The sequence below is a fragment of the Zootoca vivipara genome, chromosome 11 (assembly GCF_965207765.1).
Source record: "Zootoca vivipara chromosome 11, rZooViv2.hap1.1, whole genome shotgun sequence".
Lineage (NCBI taxonomy): Eukaryota > Metazoa > Chordata > Lepidosauria > Squamata > Lacertidae > Zootoca > Zootoca vivipara.
This window is the reverse complement of record NC_142594.1, coordinates 54,648,569-54,669,498: the sequence shown is the minus strand read 5'-3', so window position 1 is coordinate 54,669,498 and position 20,930 is coordinate 54,648,569. Positions and strand designations below refer to the sequence as shown.

At 46.9% G+C, this 20,930-nt stretch overlaps 1 protein-coding gene across 1 annotated transcript in view; it reads right to left on the bottom strand.

The window, feature by feature from the left end:
- PTH1R (parathyroid hormone 1 receptor) overlaps positions 1 to 20,930 on the bottom strand; it is a 133,718-nt gene that overhangs the window by 36,674 nt on the left and 76,114 nt on the right. The window contains exons 3-4 of the mRNA XM_060280998.2: positions 8,652 to 8,762; positions 7,205 to 7,323 (exon numbers count right to left, since the gene is read on the bottom strand). Coding sequence (XP_060136981.1) covers positions 7,205 to 7,323; positions 8,652 to 8,762 — 230 coding nt within the window. The remainder of the gene's footprint in view (positions 1 to 7,204; positions 7,324 to 8,651; positions 8,763 to 20,930) is intronic.

Below are 20,930 nucleotides of genomic sequence, written 5' to 3'. Positions count from 1 at the left end.
GAATTAGTTTTAAAGAGAGCTTCCAAGTGGAAAAACAGAGGCATTTTTCTCCTGGCTCCACACAAACATCTCCTTTGGCCCAATGAATTTGATCAAACAGGTTTTTTAGAAAGAAGCAGGGCTGTGGAGGTCCACCACACTGTTGGACACAAGAGACAAGGCCTATCCAGTGGTGGCCCTGTATCTCTGGAACTCTCCGCCAAAGGAATTGTGCAAGGTTCCATTTTCACCACCGTTTAAACCAACATTAAAAACATGTATCTTCCCATCAGCATGTTACCAAAAGTGGCCTTTGACCTGCTTCCATTTTCGGTTTTGTAACTAGATTGCTTTACTTCCGATCTTTTTATTCTGTTGTTGTTTAGTCATTTAGTCGTGTCCGACTCTTTGTGACCTCATGGACCATAGCACGCCAGGCACTCCTGTCTTCCACTGCCTCCCGCAGTTTGGTCAGACTCATGTTGGTGGCTTCGAGAACACTGTCCAACCATCTCGTCCTCTGTCGTCCCCTTCTCCTTGTGCCCTCCATCTTTCCCAACATGAGGGTCTTTTTCCAGGGAGTCTTCTCTTCTCATGAGGTGGCCAAAGTATTGGAGCCTCAGCTTCAGGATCTGTCCTTCCAGTGAGCACTCAGGGCTGATTTCCTTCAGAATGGATAGGTTTGATCTTCTTGCAGTCCATGGGACTCTCAAGAGTCTCCTCCAGCACCATACTGTAATTCAAAAGCATCAATTCTTCAGTGGTCAGCCTTCTTTATGGTCCAGCTCTCACTTCCATACATCACTGGGAACACCCAGTACAGTGGTACCTCGGTTTATGAACACAATTGGTTCCGGAAGTCTGTTCATAAACTGAAGCGTTCATAAACTGAAGTGAACTTTCCCATTGAAAGTAATGGAAAGTGGATTAATCCGTTCCAGACGGGTCCGTGGAGTACTCAACCTGAAGCGTACTTAACCCGAAGCATGGGTGTAATTGGTTCTGGAGGTCTGTTCATAAACTGAAGCGTTCATAAACTGAAGCAAACTTTCCCATTGAAAGTAATGGAAAGTGAATTAATCCGTTCCAGATGGGTCCGCGGCGTTCGTAAACCGAAAATTCAAAAACCAAGGTGTTCATAAACCGAGGTTCCACTGTATTCTACTTTTTATTCTACTTTGCAGTTATTGTCTCTCCAAGCAGCTGAGATCAATTATGTGGGGAGAGAGAGAGAGAGAGAGAGAGAGAGAGAGAGAGAGATGTATTTAAAAGTGAGTTTCTATTGTTTTAATGCTGCTTTGCTGCTTGAAAGACTGCCTCCGGGCTGCTGAGTATTTTACAGAAAGGGTTTCAAGGCTCTTTAGGTTGGTGCAATTAACGTGGATTAAAGCTGTCTGCCGCCCCAGCCTGGCGTACCCATTTGAAGAACAACAGTGGGCTTTCTGCGGTTAGGAAAGTGAGAGGGAGATGGATTGAAAAGTGTGGGATGAATAAATGATGAACGGAGGGGGGGCGGGAGTGTAAATGCCACAGAAGCCAATCGGGGAGAATTCAAGATGAGTGCTTATTGTTGCACAACTTCTCCGCAAGCAAGCCAGAGCAAATGCTCAATAAATATAATCTATGCTATGTTGATAAGCTTCAGGAAAATACAGTGATACCTTGGTTCTCAAACGCCTTGATACTCCAACGCCTGTGTTTTCAAATGCTGAAAACCCAGAAGCGTTTCGGTTTCCGAATGTTTTTCGGAAGCCGAACGTCCGATGCGGCTGTCGGCTATTGTTTCCGGGGTGCCTGCACCAATCAGAAGCTGCGCCTTGGTTTTCGAACATTTCGGAAGTCAAACGGACTTCCGGAACGGATTAAGTTTGGTGCTTTTGTTTTTGCTATTCATTTTGCATTTTTGTTTGTCAGGCTTTTTTTGGTTAATTTGTTTTTGTGACTGTGTGGAACCCAGTTCAGCTACGGATTGATTGATTGATTGCGGAAATGTATAAAAGCCCCCCATCCGATCAATGACTATCATTCATGAGTGCAGGTAAGAATTTTTTCTTAATCATCTGCAATACTGTCTTATTTTTTTATAGTACAGTACATTGATTATTGCTTTCATTTTATGGATCAATGGTCTCGTTAGATAGTAACAATCATGTTAAAGTGCTGTTTTAGGAGTTGTTGTTTTTTTTAAAAAAGGTCTGGAATGGATTAATCCGTTTTGTATTACTTTCTTTTTCTTTCTTTTTTTGCAATGTAAATTATATGCCTTTTTATTTATGTAAACACATTACTGTATCAATTGCCATCATTCTAGATGACGATCTTTTTTGCAGTAGGGAAAAAAATAAAAAACAGGACAAACTAGAGTGTAGCTTGCTGAGCTTATATTGTCTACAAACTGTCACACTCATAGAAATGTTTACTCGCAGGAAACTCATTCCGCAATTTTTTTTTACCGTTTTAATTTGAAGAATGCAGTGATTCAATTCAGACATGGCATCAAACCGTTGTTTGCACTAATAGTTTAGAACCCAAGCCTTGTTTTTTTTCTTTTTTTTTATAAAAAAAAATAATGTTATTGATTTTACAAAAAATAAAACAAGACACACATATCAGATTCATCCACCCTTTTCTGCCCCCCCCACGAGGCCCCCTCCTGCCACGAGAGAGTCCCAAACAGGTCGAGCAGTCGAGGGTGGTCCATTTTGTAGTTGGGTTTATCCCCTCCCCCCATCTCCCCTCCCAGGGCTCACCTCTGCCACCAGTGGGCCCTAGGGTAACGAGGGAAGACAGAGGAGGATGTCCACCCAGCTATCTATCCATACATGTCTTTTAAAAAGGGAAAAAAGAAAGAAGAATGTAAAGGGGGGGGAAAGCAATCCCAACCCCCCCCCAAAAAACAAAAACAAAAGGAAAAAGGAAAAAAAGGGGGGGAAAAAACCTCATATGAACTCAACCCTCATTTGTATTACTTTCTATGAGAAAGCACGCCTTGGTTTTGGAAAGCTTTGGTTTTGGAATGGATTAAGTTTGAGAACCAAGGTACCACTGTAATGAGAGATGTACGCTCAATGAATAGGTTGCCTGGAGGAGATTTAAGTCAGCTTGGGCAGCCTTTCCCTGGCATATAACAGGGACAGGGAAAGCCTGAGCATGGCATTCCATGCACTGGTAACCTCAAGGCTAGATTGCTGCAATAAACTCTTTGTGGGGCTCAACATATTAATTGACAGAGTCCTGAACAACTTAGATGCAGGTTATATCAGGGCTCGTCTGAACCCTTCTATCCCAGCTTGATCACGGAGATCATCTGAAGGTGAGTCGTTGGTCATTCCCCGAGTTGGCAAGGCTCGTTTGACAACAACGAGAAACCGAGCCTTTCGTGTCATCAGCCAAGTCCTGCGGAACTCTCTGCCACTAGATTTTCAGTGGGTGCCTTCCGTGCCAGCTTTTTTTAAAAAAACGCCTGCTGAGAGCTTTCCTTTTTCTGCCAGACCAATGTAGGCAGTTAAGGATACATCTTCCCACAATAGTTAAGTGAGGCCGGGTTTTATTTATCACTTATATTATTATTATTATTATTATTATTATTATTATTATTAATTTGTTTTTTGTGTACCCTGTACGTCTGACTGGCTTGCCCCAGCCACTCTGGGCGGCTACCTACAGACTATACGAATTGATTTAATTCATAAAGTCTACACGCCGCTTGATCGTAAGAAAAGAAGTTTCAGAAAAAGATAGTTGTCATGAATTAAAAAATTAGAAACAATAATTTAAGACTTTTGATAGACTGAAAACTCTCGTCTCATTGCTTTTTCTGGTTTTTGTTGCATGCTTTTTATGTACAGTTGTTGGGAAATGCTTTGAGATTTTATGAAGTGGGGGCACGTAAATATACTTTTTATTTTTTCCCCATAAATGATTTTTATTGGTTTTACATATGTATTCATAAATATATACAGTGGTGTCTCGCTAGATGAATTTAATTCATTCCACGGGTCTTTTCTTATAATGAAAAATTCGTCTAGCGAATCCCATAGGAATGCATTGAAAAAAAATTTGGAATTTTTTTTGCCCATAGGAACGCATTAATTGAATTTCAATGCATTCCTATGGGAAACCGTGATTCGCTAGACGAATTTTTCATAAAACGAATTCGTCTAGCGAGGCAACCTCCGCTCGAAAAATCCTTTCGTTAAGCAGGGCATTCGTTAAGCAAGGCACCACTGTATATATAAATGTCTTAAAGAAATGAGTGAACGATGGCATCCCTTTCTCCAATAGGACATTCAGAAAACCCGTGGCTCATCTTAAGCCCAGATCTTTCCACCCTTCGCGAGACCTTTCCCCTCTCCTTGCAGCGCAAAACCCCCATCCCTTTCCCCTTGCAAGTTTCAGTAAGGCAGGCGAAGCCAGAGCGCTTTTGAAATGACATCTCTGGTTTTCGATCTGCCTTTGGAGAGAGCCGCGCTGCTCCGGAATGCAAACCTCAGCCCTATTACATCAGAATCCCCAGGACCTGGGAATGTTTTCCTGGCCGTATTCACCGCTGGAAATGTGCGCTTGCCAAACTTAATCTATTCAGAAGCTAAACAAACAGAGAGGCAATAGCCGCGGTTGGATTCAGCCGGTGGGCATGGATGCAGAGAAACGGTGCCTTCCCGCCCCCCTCCATGCGCAGGGTTCCCACCGGGACGTCCAGGTAGCTCGGCAGCACCAGCCTGCTGCTCTTTGCTCCCTGAAAGGCCACATTCATGGGCCACATATTTAAAGCTCTACAATGCAGCTTGAAACAGTCCTGGCTTGCCCCAAAGATTTCTGGGAGCTGTAGTTTGTGGACGGCCCCTCAAAGAGCAACAATTCCCAGAGCTCCTTGCGGAGAGGGATTGCGAATGTTTCGTTGTTTTTTAATGACTGTTCCGCCCCACGGACCAGAGCACGCCAGGCACTCCTGTCTTCCACTGCCTCCCACAGTTTGGTCAGACTCATGTTCGTAGCTTCGAGAACACTGTCCAACCATCTCGTCCTCTGTTGTCCCCTTCTCCTTCTGCCCTCAATCTTTCCCAACATCAGGGTCTTTTCCAGGAAGTCTTCTCTTCTCACGAGGTGGCCAAAGTCTTGGAGCCTCAGCTTCAGGATCTGTCCTTCCAGTGAGCGCTCAGGGCTGATTTCCTTCAGAATGGATAGGTTTGATCTTCTTGCAGTCCATGGGACTCTCAAGAGTCTCCTCCAGCACCATAATTCAAAAGCATTCTTACCAATTAGTTTATTCAATAATCACAATGAGAGACAAAGGAATCTCTCTAATAATAATAATAATAATAATAATAATAATAATAATAATAATATATCATTTATACCCTGCCCATCTGGCTGGGATTCCCCAGCCACTCTGGGCAGCTCCCAACAGAACAACAACAACAATCATATTGTGATAAAACATCAAACAATAAAACTTCCTTAAACAGAGCTGCCTTCAGATGTCTTCTGAAAATCATATAGTTATTTATCTCTTTGACATCTGACGCAATGGCGTTCCACAGGGCAGGCGCCACCACCGAGAAGTCCCTCTGCCTGGTTCCCTGTAGCCGGCTCGGGTGGGGTCAGGAACGCTTTCAAGAGACACCGAGTCTACTATCTGTCTCTCCTCCAGTGCTTCTCCTTCCTGCTGCTGCTATCCCAATATTTCCCAGCTTTTCTCCTCTGCACCCTCTGAACTATGCCCTTCTGCAAACCACTGTTCTAAATCTATACTGTCCTCCTCTTCTCAGGAAGGTGCAAGGGGGGGGGGGAAGCTCCTACCATTCCTCCTCAGTCCAGCCCCTGACAGACAGGAGGAAGCAGAGAGGGCATGCTCTTTTCTTTTCTTTCCAGGGTGAAGTTCTTCTTCTTCTTCTTCTTCTTCTTCTTCTTCTTCTTCTTCTTCTTCTTCTTCTTCTTCTTCTTCTTCTTCTTCTTCTTCTTCTTCTTCTTCTTCTTCTTCTTCTTCTTCTTCCTCCTCCTCCTCCTCCTCCTCCTCCTCCTCCTCTTCCCCACCTGGAGATTGAAGCCCTCAGCCTGAGACCTGGAGGGCCCCTATGCTACTCAAGGTAATGGGGTCCTTTATATGCCCAGCTGTCCTTTGTCAACAACAAATTGTCACTGTTTTTTTTGTGTTGAATATATGCTATATGGTAATTTATGGACCTAATAGGTATCTCAAGCCATTTGCACATGTTACCGTGCAACCAGTCCATGCAGAATGTAGGCACCCTATATATAGAAAGGAGCAAACCAGTGATATTTTAGGGAGCAGGATAGCAGGCGCGGCCCATGACTCACATCCTAGGAGCCTACACAACACAAAACACGGTTGCTCTATGTAGGTTTTATTTTATTTGTTTTTATCTTATATTTTGGAAATGTGCATCCAGTTTTTTCCCCTTTAAATTTTTTGGTGCCCCCCAAGAGAGCGGGCCCCTAAGCTATAGCTTGTTTAAAGGTAAAGGGAGCCCTGACCATCAGGTCCAGTCGTGGACGACTCTGGGGTTGCGGCGCTCATCTCACGTTATTGGCCGAGGGAGCCGGCGTACAGCTTCTGGGTCATGTGGCCAGCATGACTAAGCCGCTTCTGGCAAACCACAGCAGCGCATGCAAACGCCGTTTACCTTCCTGCCGGAGTGGTACCTATTTATCTACTTGAACTTTGACATGCTTTCGAACTGCTAGGTTGGCAGGAGCTGGGACTGAACAATGGGAGCTCACCCCGTCACGGGGATTCAAACCACCGACCTTCTGATCGGCAAGCCCTAGGCTCTGTAGTTTAACCCACAGCACCACCCGCATCCCTAGCTTGTTTAGCTTATATGTATCCGACACTGGCTCCGCAGCTGAGGTCTGCATGTGACAGGCCCAGGATCATAGAATCATAGAAACATAGAGTTGGAAGAGACCACAAGGGCCATCCAGTCCAACCCCCTGCCAAGCAGGAAACATCAAAGCATTCCTTACATATGGCTGTCAAGCTTCTGCTTAAAGACCTCCAAAGAAGGGGAGTCCACCACACTCCTTGGCAGCAAATCCCACTGTCGAACAGCTCTTACTGTCAGGAAGTTCTTCCTAAAGTTTAGGTGGAATCTTAAGGTCTGATTAAGCAATGCAGCCAACCCCGCCTGATGGAAATGTGTGTGTGTGTGTGTGTGTGTGTGTGTGTGTGTGTGTGTGTGTGGGAATGAAAGCAGCTCACCCTTTCCGTGGTGTTGATGGTGAGGAACTTGGCACACTCGCTGTAGTTGGCCCAAGTGCGGTTGTTGCTGGGCACCAGAGCCCAGCTGCCGTTCAGGTCACACCGTCGATAGGCATGACCTAGCAAGGAAGAGAAGAAGTGAGAGTTTAGGCGAGGCGAGGCAGTAGTTAAGGATGGGCGAATCTCCACCTCCGTTACTCCCCATTTCTCGGCTTTCCCATCTTTTGTTCTGTTCTCCGTTTGTGATTCTCCCCACCCTCCTCGGCGTTTTAGTGCCAATTTCTCTTATTTTGCGTATTTTTTCAGGTAGGTAAAGGTAAAGGGGCCCCTGACGATCAGGTCCAGTCGCGTCTGACTCTGGGGTTGCGGCGCTCATCTCGCTCTATAGGCCGAAGGAGCCGGTGTTTGTCCGCCGACACCTTCCGGGTCATGTGGCCAGCATGACAAAGCTGCTTCTGGCGAACCAGAGCAGCGCACAGAAACGTCGTTTACCTTCTCGCCGGAGCGGTCCCTATTTATCTACTTGCACTTTGATGTGCTTCTGAACTGCCAGGTTGGCAGTAGCTGGGACAGAGCAACGGGAGCTCACCCCGTCGCAGGGATTCGAACCGCCGACCTTCTGATCAGCAAGCCCTAGGCTCTGTGGTTTAACCCGCAGCGCCACCTGGGTCCCTAGGTGCAGGTAGGTATTTTTGCAGGTAGGTTTCTGCAAAAAGCCATTCCCCCTGAATGTATTTCTGCACGTTACTTTTCGCTCATAAATGCGTCTTTGTGCACTGGTGGATTTTTAGCACACATCACGTGGCTGGAGAACAGCACTGCGAATTGAGAGCACTGCGGACTGCAAAAAAGGACTGGCTGTTAGGTTTCAGAAAGTGCAGGTTAGCTAGATTCCCCTTTGTTGCAGGTGAACGGAACTGAGCTTTGGGATTAATGCAGGCTCTGCAGAATATGTTATACCAGCTCCGGAGAGTCTGAAACATGATGCGACCCACGCTTCCCAGCAACGTTTCCCTACACTGGAGAGCAAAGATCGTGGCCTCTTTCCAACAGGAGCGCCAGCCCTTCGAGGTGTTCCGGGGCGAAGCTCAGGAGAAGAAACCCCGAGGCCCAAAGTCCAGCCGTTCTACATACTCGCTGCCCATCCTCCTTGTCGAAAGAGCTCAGCTGGTCAAACTGGGCCAGACAATGGTCTTACCCATACCTGCCTGAAAAATAAGGGATCGGACTGGAAGTAGCAGACCGGAAGTAGCGCTGCCGCCATTTTGGAACTGGGCAGAGCAGCATCAAAAGTCGCTTCTGAGCATGCTCCGCCCAGTTCCAAAATGGCCGCCGCGCCAGAATAAACCGGGAAAAAACAAAAAAATCCGTTTTCCCCCGGCTGGGAACAGCTGGAAAAACAGGGGTTTCCCAGGGAATACGGGAGACTTGGCAGCTATGGTCTTACCTTCGTGGTTGAAGTCGTAGATGTAATCTGGGCAGGGCATGGCCACTGTCTTCCCTGGGGCACCTTCGGGCCAACAGATGAGGTTGTCCCACTCGGGGATGCAGAAGCCATCTGGGAAAGCAAAGCAAAGAAATCTATAGTTGAAGGGCTGCAATGGAAACAGAAGCCACGAATCGTCTGTGGAAAGCGGCCAAGCTTAGGAGGAGAAATTTCACAATTCTGGTGAAAAGATGTGGGGACAGGATTCCCACCGGCAGAAGCTGTGCACAAGGACTTTGGCCTGTACAATGGGGTTCTCTCCCTTCGTGTGCCCTCAAAATTGTCCGTTTGGGGGCCCGATGAACCCCAGAACAGTGCATGGTGGGAGGAAAGAGAGAGGATTATTCCATCCCTTGAAACTCCTTGGAGAGTTTGCCCAAATAGGAATCTTTAATTACAGGTAGGTAGCCGTGTTGGTCTGAGTCGAAGCAAAATAAAAAAATTCATTCAGTAGCACCTTAAAGACCAACTAAGTTTTTATTTTGGTATGAGCTTTTGTGTGCATGCACACTTCTTCAGATACACTGAAACAGAAGTAGCCAGACCCTTATGTATATTCAGAGGGTGGGGGTGATGGGAATAGGTGATGGGCTGATAGGAGTGGTAAACCTGTTGATGACTGTTAACGACTGTTAATGACTGCAATTGGTCTAGCGGGGGGAGGAGCAAGGGCTGAGGTGCTAAGGAAAGCTTGATCATGTATAATGAGATAAGAATCCTATGTCTTTGTTCATTCCAGGTGGCTCCATGGTGGAATCTTTAAATTCACCTTGAAATTTCGGTCAATGCAGCAGAAATTCAGGGCTTATCTTTTCCTCTATGTTTTCCATGCATGGTCCATGTCCAAGCACCCCCCCTTTTTTTTGGCTCCAGAGCTTTCCCCGTGAAAACCCGCTCTCTACTGCTGAATTGGAGCAAAGAGAAATCTGCAGTAAAGCCAGATGGCTGTTTGTTCTGCTTCAACTTTAAAGAGCAGGTTTTCGCAGAGACCTGTGCCTGGGAAGAGTGTGACAAAAGGTAAGTGTTGATACTGGCAAAGGCCATAGAGGTGCACAGAACACTTGTTTTGCTCCTGGAGTAAGTGACCCTGGAGAAATTCCACAAACCCGATCAAATATCTTTGTTTGTGCACTTGGACATTCCTCGGATATTTCATCCATTTATGAACTTCGGAAGTCACCCTGAAATTCCACTATCAGCCAAGCATGGCGGGAACATTTAGTGATGAACAGCACCTACCCATATGAAAAACAGCAGAGCCTCAGCCCCACATTCAGGTCTTTGTTTTACACGAGGGATTTGGGGGGTATTTGGTTCGAGATCCGGTCTGCTCACGGGATGCCCCGTTCAAAGAAAACATGCTGCGCTTGGGCATGGTGGCAAGAGGCCTGTTTGGTTTCATTTCTCAGCCGTAACTCCCAGCTGCCTGGAAATGAGGCAGGAGATAAGCCCCGAGAGACCCTGATGGGAAGCAGAATTGCTGCAAACCGCCTTGGGCAAACACCGAGGGACCGGTTCCTGCTACCCACAGGGTACAGCGGTCTTGGCAGCCTTCGCGCCTTCCCACTTTGAGATGCTGTAAGGGAAAGGGATGTTTGGATGGACCAGATTCCTGAGGCAAATATTGCTGGTCCTTGCCACCATTCTGAGGTGGGGTTTTTCTATCTCAGATGCTTGCTTCTCCCAAGTCGCTGATGGGTGCAAAACAAAACCATTTCTCCTATCATCCATGTCACCTCGAAGAGCATGCAAAAAGCACCCGTGCGGATCAGGCTAAACCAAGGCCCGGGGGCCGGATCTGGCCCAATCGTCTTCTAAATCCAGCCTGCGGACGGTCCGGGAAACAGCGTGTTTTTACATGAGCAGAATGTGTGCTTTTTATTTAAAATACATCTCTGGGTTATTTGTGGGGCATAATAATAACAATAACAATAACAATAATAATAATAATAATAATAATAATAATAATTATACCCCGCCCTTCCCAGTCAAGACCGGGCTCAGGGCGGCTAACAACAAAAATATCAAAACGAGCATAAAAGAAACAATTCAATTAAAATACAGATTAACTACAATGCTAAAATTCAATTTTAAAATTAGGAATCTACAAGTGGAACCTCATTTAAATATCTGTAGGATAAAACCTTAGGGGAGGGTAACACCGGGGTCAAACTGGACTGGCTCCCTGCTGAAAAAGTTTGCTAACCCCTGCCCTAAACTGCCTCGGCTTAGTAGACCTGAGGAGCGTCTCCACCCCCCCCCCATCATTCAGCCCAAACACTGAGGTCCAGCTCCGAGGGCCTTCTGGCGGTTCCCTCCCTGCGAGATTTGAGGTTCCAGGGAACCAGGCAGAGGGCCTTCTTGGTGGTGGCGCCCGCCCTGTGGAACGCCCTCCCATCAGATGTCAAAGAAATAAACAACGTATATAACATTTAGAAGTTAGGGAAGTTTTTAATGACTCTTAATGACTCTTAACATCTAAACTAGGCTAGATAATGAGTGGGATTCTCCTGCCTCAATTGCTTTGTGTTCCCTCTCAGACTCTCTCCCCTCTCTGCCCCAGGTTTGCATTTGCCACAAGCTCGATGCGAAAGAGCACATTGAAACCATCTGCACAAACGCTCTGGCCGGGAAGCAAAAAAGCAAACAAGGTCCCGAGGTGTTTATCCAGGAGGGCGGAATAATAAATCACCCCCGGGTTTCTCTGGCACGGCGGACGAGGCAGCAGAAACCGCAAGCTGGGATATGCTGTGCCGTTGTGGTCAGCCCATTACGGGAAGGACAGCCGGCGGGTTGGAGAGAAAAGGGGCAAAGCAGCCCAAATTATTTCGGTGGGGCGTGGGGAGGAGAGGATGAGCATGAATCAGGCCTGTGTCAAACGGCCACCAAGAACTTTTGCTGGCCTTAAGAACATAATAAGAACCTGCTGGGTCAAGCCAGCGGCCCATCGAGTCTAGCGTCCTGCTCTCACAGTGGCCAACCAGATTCCCCCAAGGTAAATCTGCAAAGCAGGATCCGGGCACAAGAGCCCTCTCCCCTCCTGCGGTTTGCAGCATCCAGTATTCAGAAGCATTGCTTCCTCCAAACGTGGAGACAGAGCAGAGTTGTGGTGGCTAGTGGCCATTGGTAGCCCTCGCCTCCATGACTTTGCCCAATCCTGTTTTAAAGCTACTCAGGTGGCAGGGAGTTCCATACTTTAAACATGCCCTGCTCTGGAGAAGTATGTTTTTAGAGATGTATTTTTAAACGTCTCTTTTACTCTGATTGTAATTATATATGTTCAAGAACCTATGCTTAGATATGCATATGCCTTATGCATCTTGGTCAAAGGCCTGGAAACAATGCCTTATGAGGAACGCCTTAGGGAGCTGGGTATGTTTAGCCTGGAGAAGAGAAGGTTAAGGGGGTGATATGATAGCCATGTTCAACTATATTAAAGGATGCCATATAGAGGAGGGAGAAAGGTTGTTTTCTGCTGCTCCAGAGAAGCGGACACGGAGCAATGGATTCAAACTACAAGAAAGAAGATTCCACCTAAACATTAGGAAGAGCTTCCTGACAGTAAGAGCTGTTTGACAGTGGAATTTGCTGCCAAGAAGTGTGGTGGAAGCTCCTTCTTTGGAGGTCTTTAAGCAGAGGCTTGACAGACATATGTCAAGAACGCTTTGATGGTGTTTCCTGCTTGGCAGGGGGTTGGACTGGATGGCCCTTGTGGTCTCTTCCAACTCTATGATTCTATGATCTTTCTGGCTGTATCGTTGATTGTTTTGTACCTATTTTGAATATATTCCGGCTAGTAAAGCTGGAATCATAATTATGGGTCTGGGCAATTTTTATTTCAAAAGGAGCCAGCTTTTATGCACCCAGTTGCTTCATGCTGTGCAATTTTAATACCTGCAATGTACTCTTAAAACCATCTCGTAATTCTTTCATTTTGAATCAGCGAATGGCAGGCAGGCAGCTGCAGAAACCCGGGAGGCAGAAATTAACTTTCGAGACTGTGAAATAGTGGGTGTGCGCTCGCTCGCTCGGGGGCCTTCAGACAATGAGCCTAAGTCCCCGAACTTATTCCTATTTTCATCCGTCCAAGGTGATGCTTTGCCCTAGCAAATAAGAGATTTATTTATTTGGGGAAGGAGGCGGGATGGACGGGACGGACCCAAGCTAAGGTGGAAACAGCCGGGCAGCACCCGGAATAGCCACGCTGCAAAGCCTGGAAGTTTGCTGTTAATAGCAGGCTTTTGTGAAACGCCTCCTTCTCTCTCTGCCTTTCCCGCAAAATGTCCCTTCTTCCTTTCCAAACCATGGTCAACACACAGGCTCCAATTCATAAAAAAGCAAAGGGAGAAGGGGGTTGGGTGGGGGCCTGGACGGTCCACGGCTGCTTATTTCTCTTCATCCCCTTCCAGGGCCACGTTTGGGGTGGGTACCTCATCCCCACTGCCGAGGTTGCAACGTCATGTTTACCTACGCCTCGAGAAGCACACGCCGCTTGGGGGTTTCCTGTTCCTTCGGGACGCCTTTCATCTGGAAGCTAAATTTAAAAAGCAAGCAAGCAAACCGCAGCCTTGTGGGGACAAATTTTTCTGCTCTAGTTTTTTTTTAAAAGGAAAAAAACCACAAATCTTTCTTGGGTTTTCCCTCCCTGGAAACCTGAGCCAAGTGCTACATATGGGAAATGTACGGAGAAAACGAGGACTGGAAAATGAGTCGGTGCCGCAAAAGCATGGAGGAACCTCAGCTCTGGGACATGGGGAGGTGTGGCCCTCCTCTCTATGTGGCCCTTGGCGGCACCTCCTCCTCGGCCACACACCCCTCTCCCACCGCAGGCCAAGCACCCCTCACTGCCCGTTTTGCACCCTTCTTGAAGCTGGACGGCCACCGGCCAGGGTTTTTTAAGCTGAGATTCTCGAGATTCCCTTCCAACTCTTCAATTCTACTATAAAAATACAGGATGGACGTATAGACACCACCTTATACAGAAAACCAACTGACCGACAAACATATCTACATGCCTCTAGCTACCATCCCAAACATACCAAACAATCCATCGTATACAGCCAGGCCCTACGTTACAACCGTATCTGTTCCAACTCTACAGACAGAGAATCTCACCTAAGAGATCTACAGCAAACCTTTTTAGAACTAAAATATCCACCTGATGAAGTTAAACAACAGATCAACAGAGCCAGACTGATACCTAGGGAGAACCTGCTGCAAGACAGACCCAAAAAAGAAAATAACAGAACACCACTAGTCATCACATACAGCTCCCAAGTTAAAACAGTACAACGCATCATCAGAGATCTACAGCCTCTCCTGGACAATGACAGCTCCCTTTCTCAAGCTCTGGGAGGAAGACCTTTCATTGCCTACAGACAGCCACCCAATCTTAAACAACTCCTCACCCACAATAATACAACCACCAGACTTAACATGGACACTGGTACCAGAGCCTGCAATAAACCCAGATGCCAACTTTGCTGCCACATACACCCGGACAACATCATTACTGGCCCCAACAACATCCAACATACCATCTCAGGACTATTTAATTGCTCATCTTCTAACATTGTGTATGCCATCAAATGCCAACGGTGCCCTTCAGCTCTCTATATTGGACAAACAGGCCAAACCCTACGCCAAAGGATAAATGGACATAAATCTGACATCAGGAACCATAAGACTGAAAAACCAGTAGGAGAACACTTCAATCTCCCAGGACATTCTATACAAGATCTCAAAGCAGCTGTTTTATTACAGAGAAATTTCAGGAACAGACTGGAAAGGGAAGTTGCTGAATTGGAAATCATTACCAAGCTTAAAACCATGGAAGCACCTAGGATGAATAAAGACATCGGATTCTTATCTCATTATGCATGATCAAGCTTTCTTTAGCACCTCAGCCCAGGACTAATTGCAGCCATCAGCAGCCATTAACATCCATCTACAGGTTTACCACTCCCATCAGCCCATCACCCATTCCCACCACCCTCTGTATATATATAGGGTCTGACACTTCTGTTTCTAGTGTATCTGAAGAAGTGTGCATGCACACGAAAGCTCATACCAAAATAAAACCTTAGTTGGTCTTTAAGGTGCCACTGAAGGAATTTTTTTATTTTGCTTCAATTCTACGATTCGATGTGCATTTTTGCCTCTCCTGCAGCTCCAGTCGTGCCCCTTCCTTGCCTGGAAGGACATCCACCTGAGAGTCTGTGCAATAATTTGCAGTCGCTCCTGTCGGGATGAAGCTTGCAAACACGGTCGTCATTGTCTTCGTGTGTGTGTGCTCGGCCGCGGGGCGCCCCGGGAACGCAATTAAACAAAGCGCTCTCCCGTCGTGTCCCGCGGCTGAGCGCAGAGAGGGAGGGAAGGCCGCGGCCCCGCCGCTCCTCCCACGGGCCAGGTAGGGTTGTCAGGAGGAGGCGGCGGCGGACCAAGATGGCGGCATCGGGCTCCGGACCAAGATGGCGGCCGGACCGGGCTCCCACCACCGCAGCCCCCGATGCCGCCATCTTGGCCCGCCGTCGCAGGGGAACGGGAGGCAGAGGGTTGAGCGGGGGAGAGAGCGTGTGTGTGTGTACGTCCTGCCTCTTCATCCAGTCCCTGTGTCCGTGGGGCACATGCGCATTAGCGCAAACCCAGGGACACAGGGAACACTGGACGCAGAAACACAGGGACTTTATTATATAGGATTGCTGGTTTCAACCTTTTTTGAACGCTTCGTTGGCTTTGACTAAAGATGTTACAGCTTTCTTTGTGGGATGTGATCCATGAGAAGCAGTCAAGTGCACTTTTGAAAACCTGCCTCTTTCCAGCATTTTGTGAAAGCGATGCTAGCTTCTGTTGTTATATTCTGTTGTAATAATAATAATAATAATAATAATAATAATAATAATAATAATAATTTATTTATACCCCGCCCATCTGGCTGGGTTTCCCCAGCCACTCTGGGCGGCTTACAACAGAAATATTAAAATACACTAATTTCTTAAAGATTAAAAGCTTCCCTAAACAGGGCTGCCTTCAGATGTCCTCTGAAAGTGGTAGTTGTTTTTCTTTTTGACATCTGGTGGGAGGGTGTTCCACAGGGCGGGTGCCACTACCGAGAAGGCCCTCTGCCTGGTTCCCTGTAACTTGGCTTCTCGTAGCAAGGGAACCGCCAGAAGGCCCTCGGCACTGGACCTCAGTGTCCGGGCAGAGCGATGGAGGTGGAGACGCTCCTTCAGGTATACTGGACCGAGGCCGTTTAGGGCTTTAAAGGTCAGCACCAACACTTTGAATTGTGCTTGGAAACGTACTCAAAAACGTAAACCAGAAAGCGTCACAGATGGCAAAGACAAACCCGCAAAGACTCAGTGCAGCTCCAAAGGGAGAATAAAGTAATAACTCATACAAAGAACATATAAATAGAAAAGTATTTGACACCTGTGAGCTCCATAAGTGCTGAAAATAAAAAAAAGGTAAAGGACCCCCGGATGGTTAAGTCCAGTCAAAGGTGATTATGGGGTTGTGGTGCTCGTCTCGTTCTCAGGCCAAGGGAGCCGGTATTTGTCCACAGACAGCTTTCCAGGTCATGTGGCCAGCAGGACTAAACTGCTTCTGGAGCAACGGGACACCGTGACGGAAACCAGAGCGCACAGAAACGCCGTTTACCTTCCCGCCGCAGTGGTATCTATTTATCTATTTGCACTGGCGTGCTTTCAAACTGCTAGGTTGGCAGGAGCTGGGACAGAACAGTGGAAGCTCACCCCGTTGCGGGGATTCGAACTGCTGACCTTCCGATCAGCATGCCCAAGAGGCTCAGTGGTTTAGACCACAGCGCCACCCGTGTCCCTAAGTGTTGAGAATAAGGCAGTCTTCGTAATAATAAAATTTAAACACACTCTTGCCCGCCTGGAGGTCTGCCCTTTTCCTAACCCAACCTCAGTCCTTTCGCTTTATATGTGGAATGTTTAATTTGATGTGCAAAGTGCATTTTACTTTACGTTTAAGACGGCATTTTGCTTTCCTGTGAACAACGCTTTTACTCCTATGGGTCTTTGTGCTATTTTGCACCGGAGTGGCATCCACAGTGTTTCTTTTCTTTTTTGCGATCTTGCAACGTTGCGCTTGATGTCTTAGAGATGTCTGCTTAGGGATTTCTTTTGTGAAATAATTCAAATGCTAAAGCAATAAAAAGCAACATCAAGCATATACCTGCTGGAAATAGGGACATTCTAAGGAAAAGCGAGACGTTCTGAGATCAAATCAGAAACCGGGGCAGCTTCTGTAAATCTAGGACTGTCCCTGGAAAATAGGGAAACTTGGAGGGCCTGAATTGTTGAATGCGGTTGGCATCTTAAAAAGCAGAGACATCACCTTGCCGACAAAGGTCCGTATAGTTAAAGCTATGGTTTTCCCAGTAGTGATGTATGGAAGTGAGAGCTGGACCATCAAGAAGGCTGATCGCCGAAGAATTGATGCTTTTGAATTCTGGTGCTGGAGGAGACTCTTGAGAGTCCCATGGACTGCAAGAAGATCAAACCTATCCATTCTGAAGGAAATCAGCCCTGAGTGCTCACTGGAAGGACAGATCCTGAAGCTGAGGCTCCAATACTTTGGCCACCTCATGAGAAGAGAAGACTCCCTGGAAAAGACCCTGATGTTGGGAAAGAGAAAGATGGTGGGACCGTGTTCTCGAAGCTACCAGCATGAGTTTGACCAAACTGCGGGAGGCAGTGGAAGACAGGAGTGCCTGGCGTGCTCTGGTCCATGGGGTCACGAAGAGTCGGACACGACTAAACGACGAAACAACATCAACAACAAAAAAGTTACCAGAACACAGTGTGTGCTACAACAGCTGTGTGGATGCTATTTGCCCAATAAATCCAGGGCTGTCCCTGGAAAATTGGGACACTTGGAGGGTCTGAATTATCTACCCTCCAAGTTCTCCCCAGGCTCTGCCTTCCTGGCAAGTCCTTCCGTCAAAGAGCCCCAGCCTTTTTCTCTCCCTCTGATACCTTGCACTGTCTGTTCTTCATAAGATATGATAGCCATCCTTACGGAAGATGGGGGCAAGCTTGTTTTCTTGAGCTCTGGAGGGTAGGACTCAAACCAGTGGCTTTAAGTTGTACAAGAAAGGAGATTCTGACTAAATAAAAGGAAGAACTTTCTGGCAGTCAGAGCTGTTCAGCAGTGGAACGGTCTCCCACGGGAGGCGGTGGACTCTCCTTCCTTGGAGGTTTTTAAGCAGAGGTTGGCTGTCCATCTGTCAGGGATGCTTTAGCAGAGATTCCTGCCTGGCAGGGGGTTGGACTAGATGGCCCTTGGGGGTCCCATCCAACTCTACAATTCAGATTCTTGCATTTATTTAAGTCCTCTCTTGCTCCCGAGTCACTCTTCCCTTCCCCTTGAGGAGGAGCCACTAGGATCGAGCCTCAAGAACGGCTCTCATTTCGCTAATTAAATGCTTTCGTTCACGATTAGACCTGGAGAGAATTATGGGAAGGCCACCAAAGTTTTATGGGCGATCTGTGCTCCCCAAAAACATCACAAGCCGGGTGGGTGGAGTCAGTAAAATTTTACGAGCTCCCCGGTCGCAGCTCCACAATGGAATCGATTCCATGTGGCGTCCCTCTTAAATGGGGTTTGGTTTCTGGGTCTTCCCCTCCCTCCTTATTATTAGGAGGAATAAGGTTTGCATCGGAGAAATGTCAGAGGGTATGCGAGAATTTTAGGGCAAAAGTCAGAGGCACATGAAATCTGGGGTGTGTGTGTGTGTGTGTTGCGTTCAAACCCATGCATTAGTCCAGGAGGTCTGAATTAGGTTAGCCTGTTTGCGAAATGTGGACTGAAGAATATTCCTGCTCTCCGACAGCTCCATTCCTAGCTATTTGGGCTTCGTTCAAGAATGACAGAGACTGTTTTGCTTCCCTTCATGCTTTCAAGGTCGGAGGTGATCCAGGCTCTAGCATCTGGACATTGTACCCCCACCCCATCCCCAAAAAGCTTGCCACTCCTTTATGTCCCCGTCTATAAAAGTTATTTTGGAAGTGACTTCCAATGCAACCCATGGAGATATTTCCCTGTCTTCTGGGGATCATTCATGTCCTTCGCCAGACTGTTTATTTCCAAGCTGAGGCTTTGTCTAACTTACATAAGAAAGAACACTTTCTGGTTTGCGGAGAGACATTGACAAGCCGATTGTTTGTCCCTTTCTCTTTAGAAGGGTAAAAGTTGGGACAGCGAGTGCTGTTCTCCTGGAATCATTTTGCCAGATTTTGCTGCTGCCTACCAAATACGAGCTGATCTAGTCCAGGGACCCAGGTGGCGCTGTGGGTTAAACCACAGAGTCTAGGGCTTGCTGATCAGAAGGTCGGCGGTTCGAATCCCTGCAATGGGGTGAGCTCCCGTTGCTCGGTCCCAGCTCCTGCCAACATAGCAGTTCAAAAGCACATCAAAGTGCAAGTAGATAAATAGGTACCACTCCGGCGGGAAGGTAAACGGCATTTCCGTGCGCTGCACTGGTTCGCCAGAAGCAGCTTTGTCATGCTGGCCACATGACCCGGAAGCTGTCTGCGGACAAACGCTGGCTCCCTTGGCCTATAGAGCGAGATGAGCGCCGCAACCCCAGAGTCTGACACGACTGGACCTGATGGTCAGGGGCCCCTTTACCTTTACCTTTACCAAATACGAGCTGATCTAGTCCCATTGACATCAATAGGTTTTTAAAAGGCATTGGCCGGAATCTCTTTGTTGAATCTGGTTGGGTTGAAAGTTATCAGAACATAGTGTATGCGACAACAGCTGCATGGATGCTATTTGCCCAAAGATGGGAGGATAAATGACCTACAAAAGAAGAATGCTTGATAAAGATGATGGACTATGCCAAAATGGCTAAAATCAGACTGGGGAAATAAGAGATCAAGAGGACAAAAATTTAATAAAGAATGGGGAAAATTTTTATAAGTTACTTGAAAGAAAACTCTAAACAATTAAAAACATAGGCAGGATTGTAAAAAAACAACAACACTTGCAACGAAGCGAAAATTATGGTTACAACTGAGTTTTAAGGAAATATGGAGAATATGATACAATGCAGTTTGAAAAGAATATTTAGGGAAACCATGGGGGATTCTGAGAATCCTATTTGTAAAATGATGATGATTTAAGTAGGTCGGTATTTATCCATTTGCTACATTTCTCTGCTACCTTTTCCTCCAAGGAGTTCAAGGTCCATGGTTCTCTTCTGCACATTTTATCAGGTTCATGGGGCCAGGTGGGGATTTGAACCCTGGTCTCCCAGGTCCTAGACAAACACTTTAACCATTACACCACCATTGGCTCTCAGGCAAGTTGGGAGAGTGGTTTTCCACCAGTATCTAAAAGTGGTGGTGGTGGGGAGCTGGTTTCAGGATGCAAAACCCACCTGGGTGGCCCTTTTCCTCAAACCTCCTTGAGGGACCTCTTAGAATGATAGAATCATGGAATTGTTGGGCTGAAGGGGACCCCATGAGTCATCCAGCCGAACCCCCTGCAATGGAGGAATCTCAGCTAAACCATCCAACCTCTGCTTAAAAACCTCCAAGGAAGGCGAGTCCAGAACCTCCTCAGGGAGACCGTTCCACTCTCAAACAAATCTCACTGTCAGAAATGTTTTCCTCTTGGCTGAAAGGTCTTGCGAAATTGCTCTTGCTACCCATTTCCAGAGCCACCCCGTCCGTGTTAATAAATCAAGATTGCATCTTAAAGCACATAATGAAAAACTGGTCTATGGAACACTCCAAAGCCACTTCTTAACATTTTGGCGAAAGGTCTGTACATTCTCTTAATTATCTATGACTTCATCTCGCTCATTAAAACTAACAGGACACAGACCCCGGGCCTAAGCGGACCTGACAGCTCTTACAAGTTTGCGAGTGCGGTCAAACAACATCCGATTTCTACAAACACTCCCCCACCCCCTTTCTTCAAAATCCCTCTCCTAGTTTGGCTTTCCTTCCAGGCAATTTTCACCTTCATTGTGGCCCTTAAGTGGGAAATCCCTCCCTCCCTTCTCTCTCTCTCTCTCTCCCTCCCTCCCTCTCTCTCTCTCTCTCTCTCTCTCTCTCCTTCCTTCCTCCAATCCCTGTTACAAGTGTGCAGCAAATTCATTGGAACCCTTTTACAAAATCAGATCTGTTGGACAGCTCAGATCTAAGATCTTGCAAGCAGATCTGGCAAGCTCTGCTGCTCAGAACGACCGAACTGTCCGGA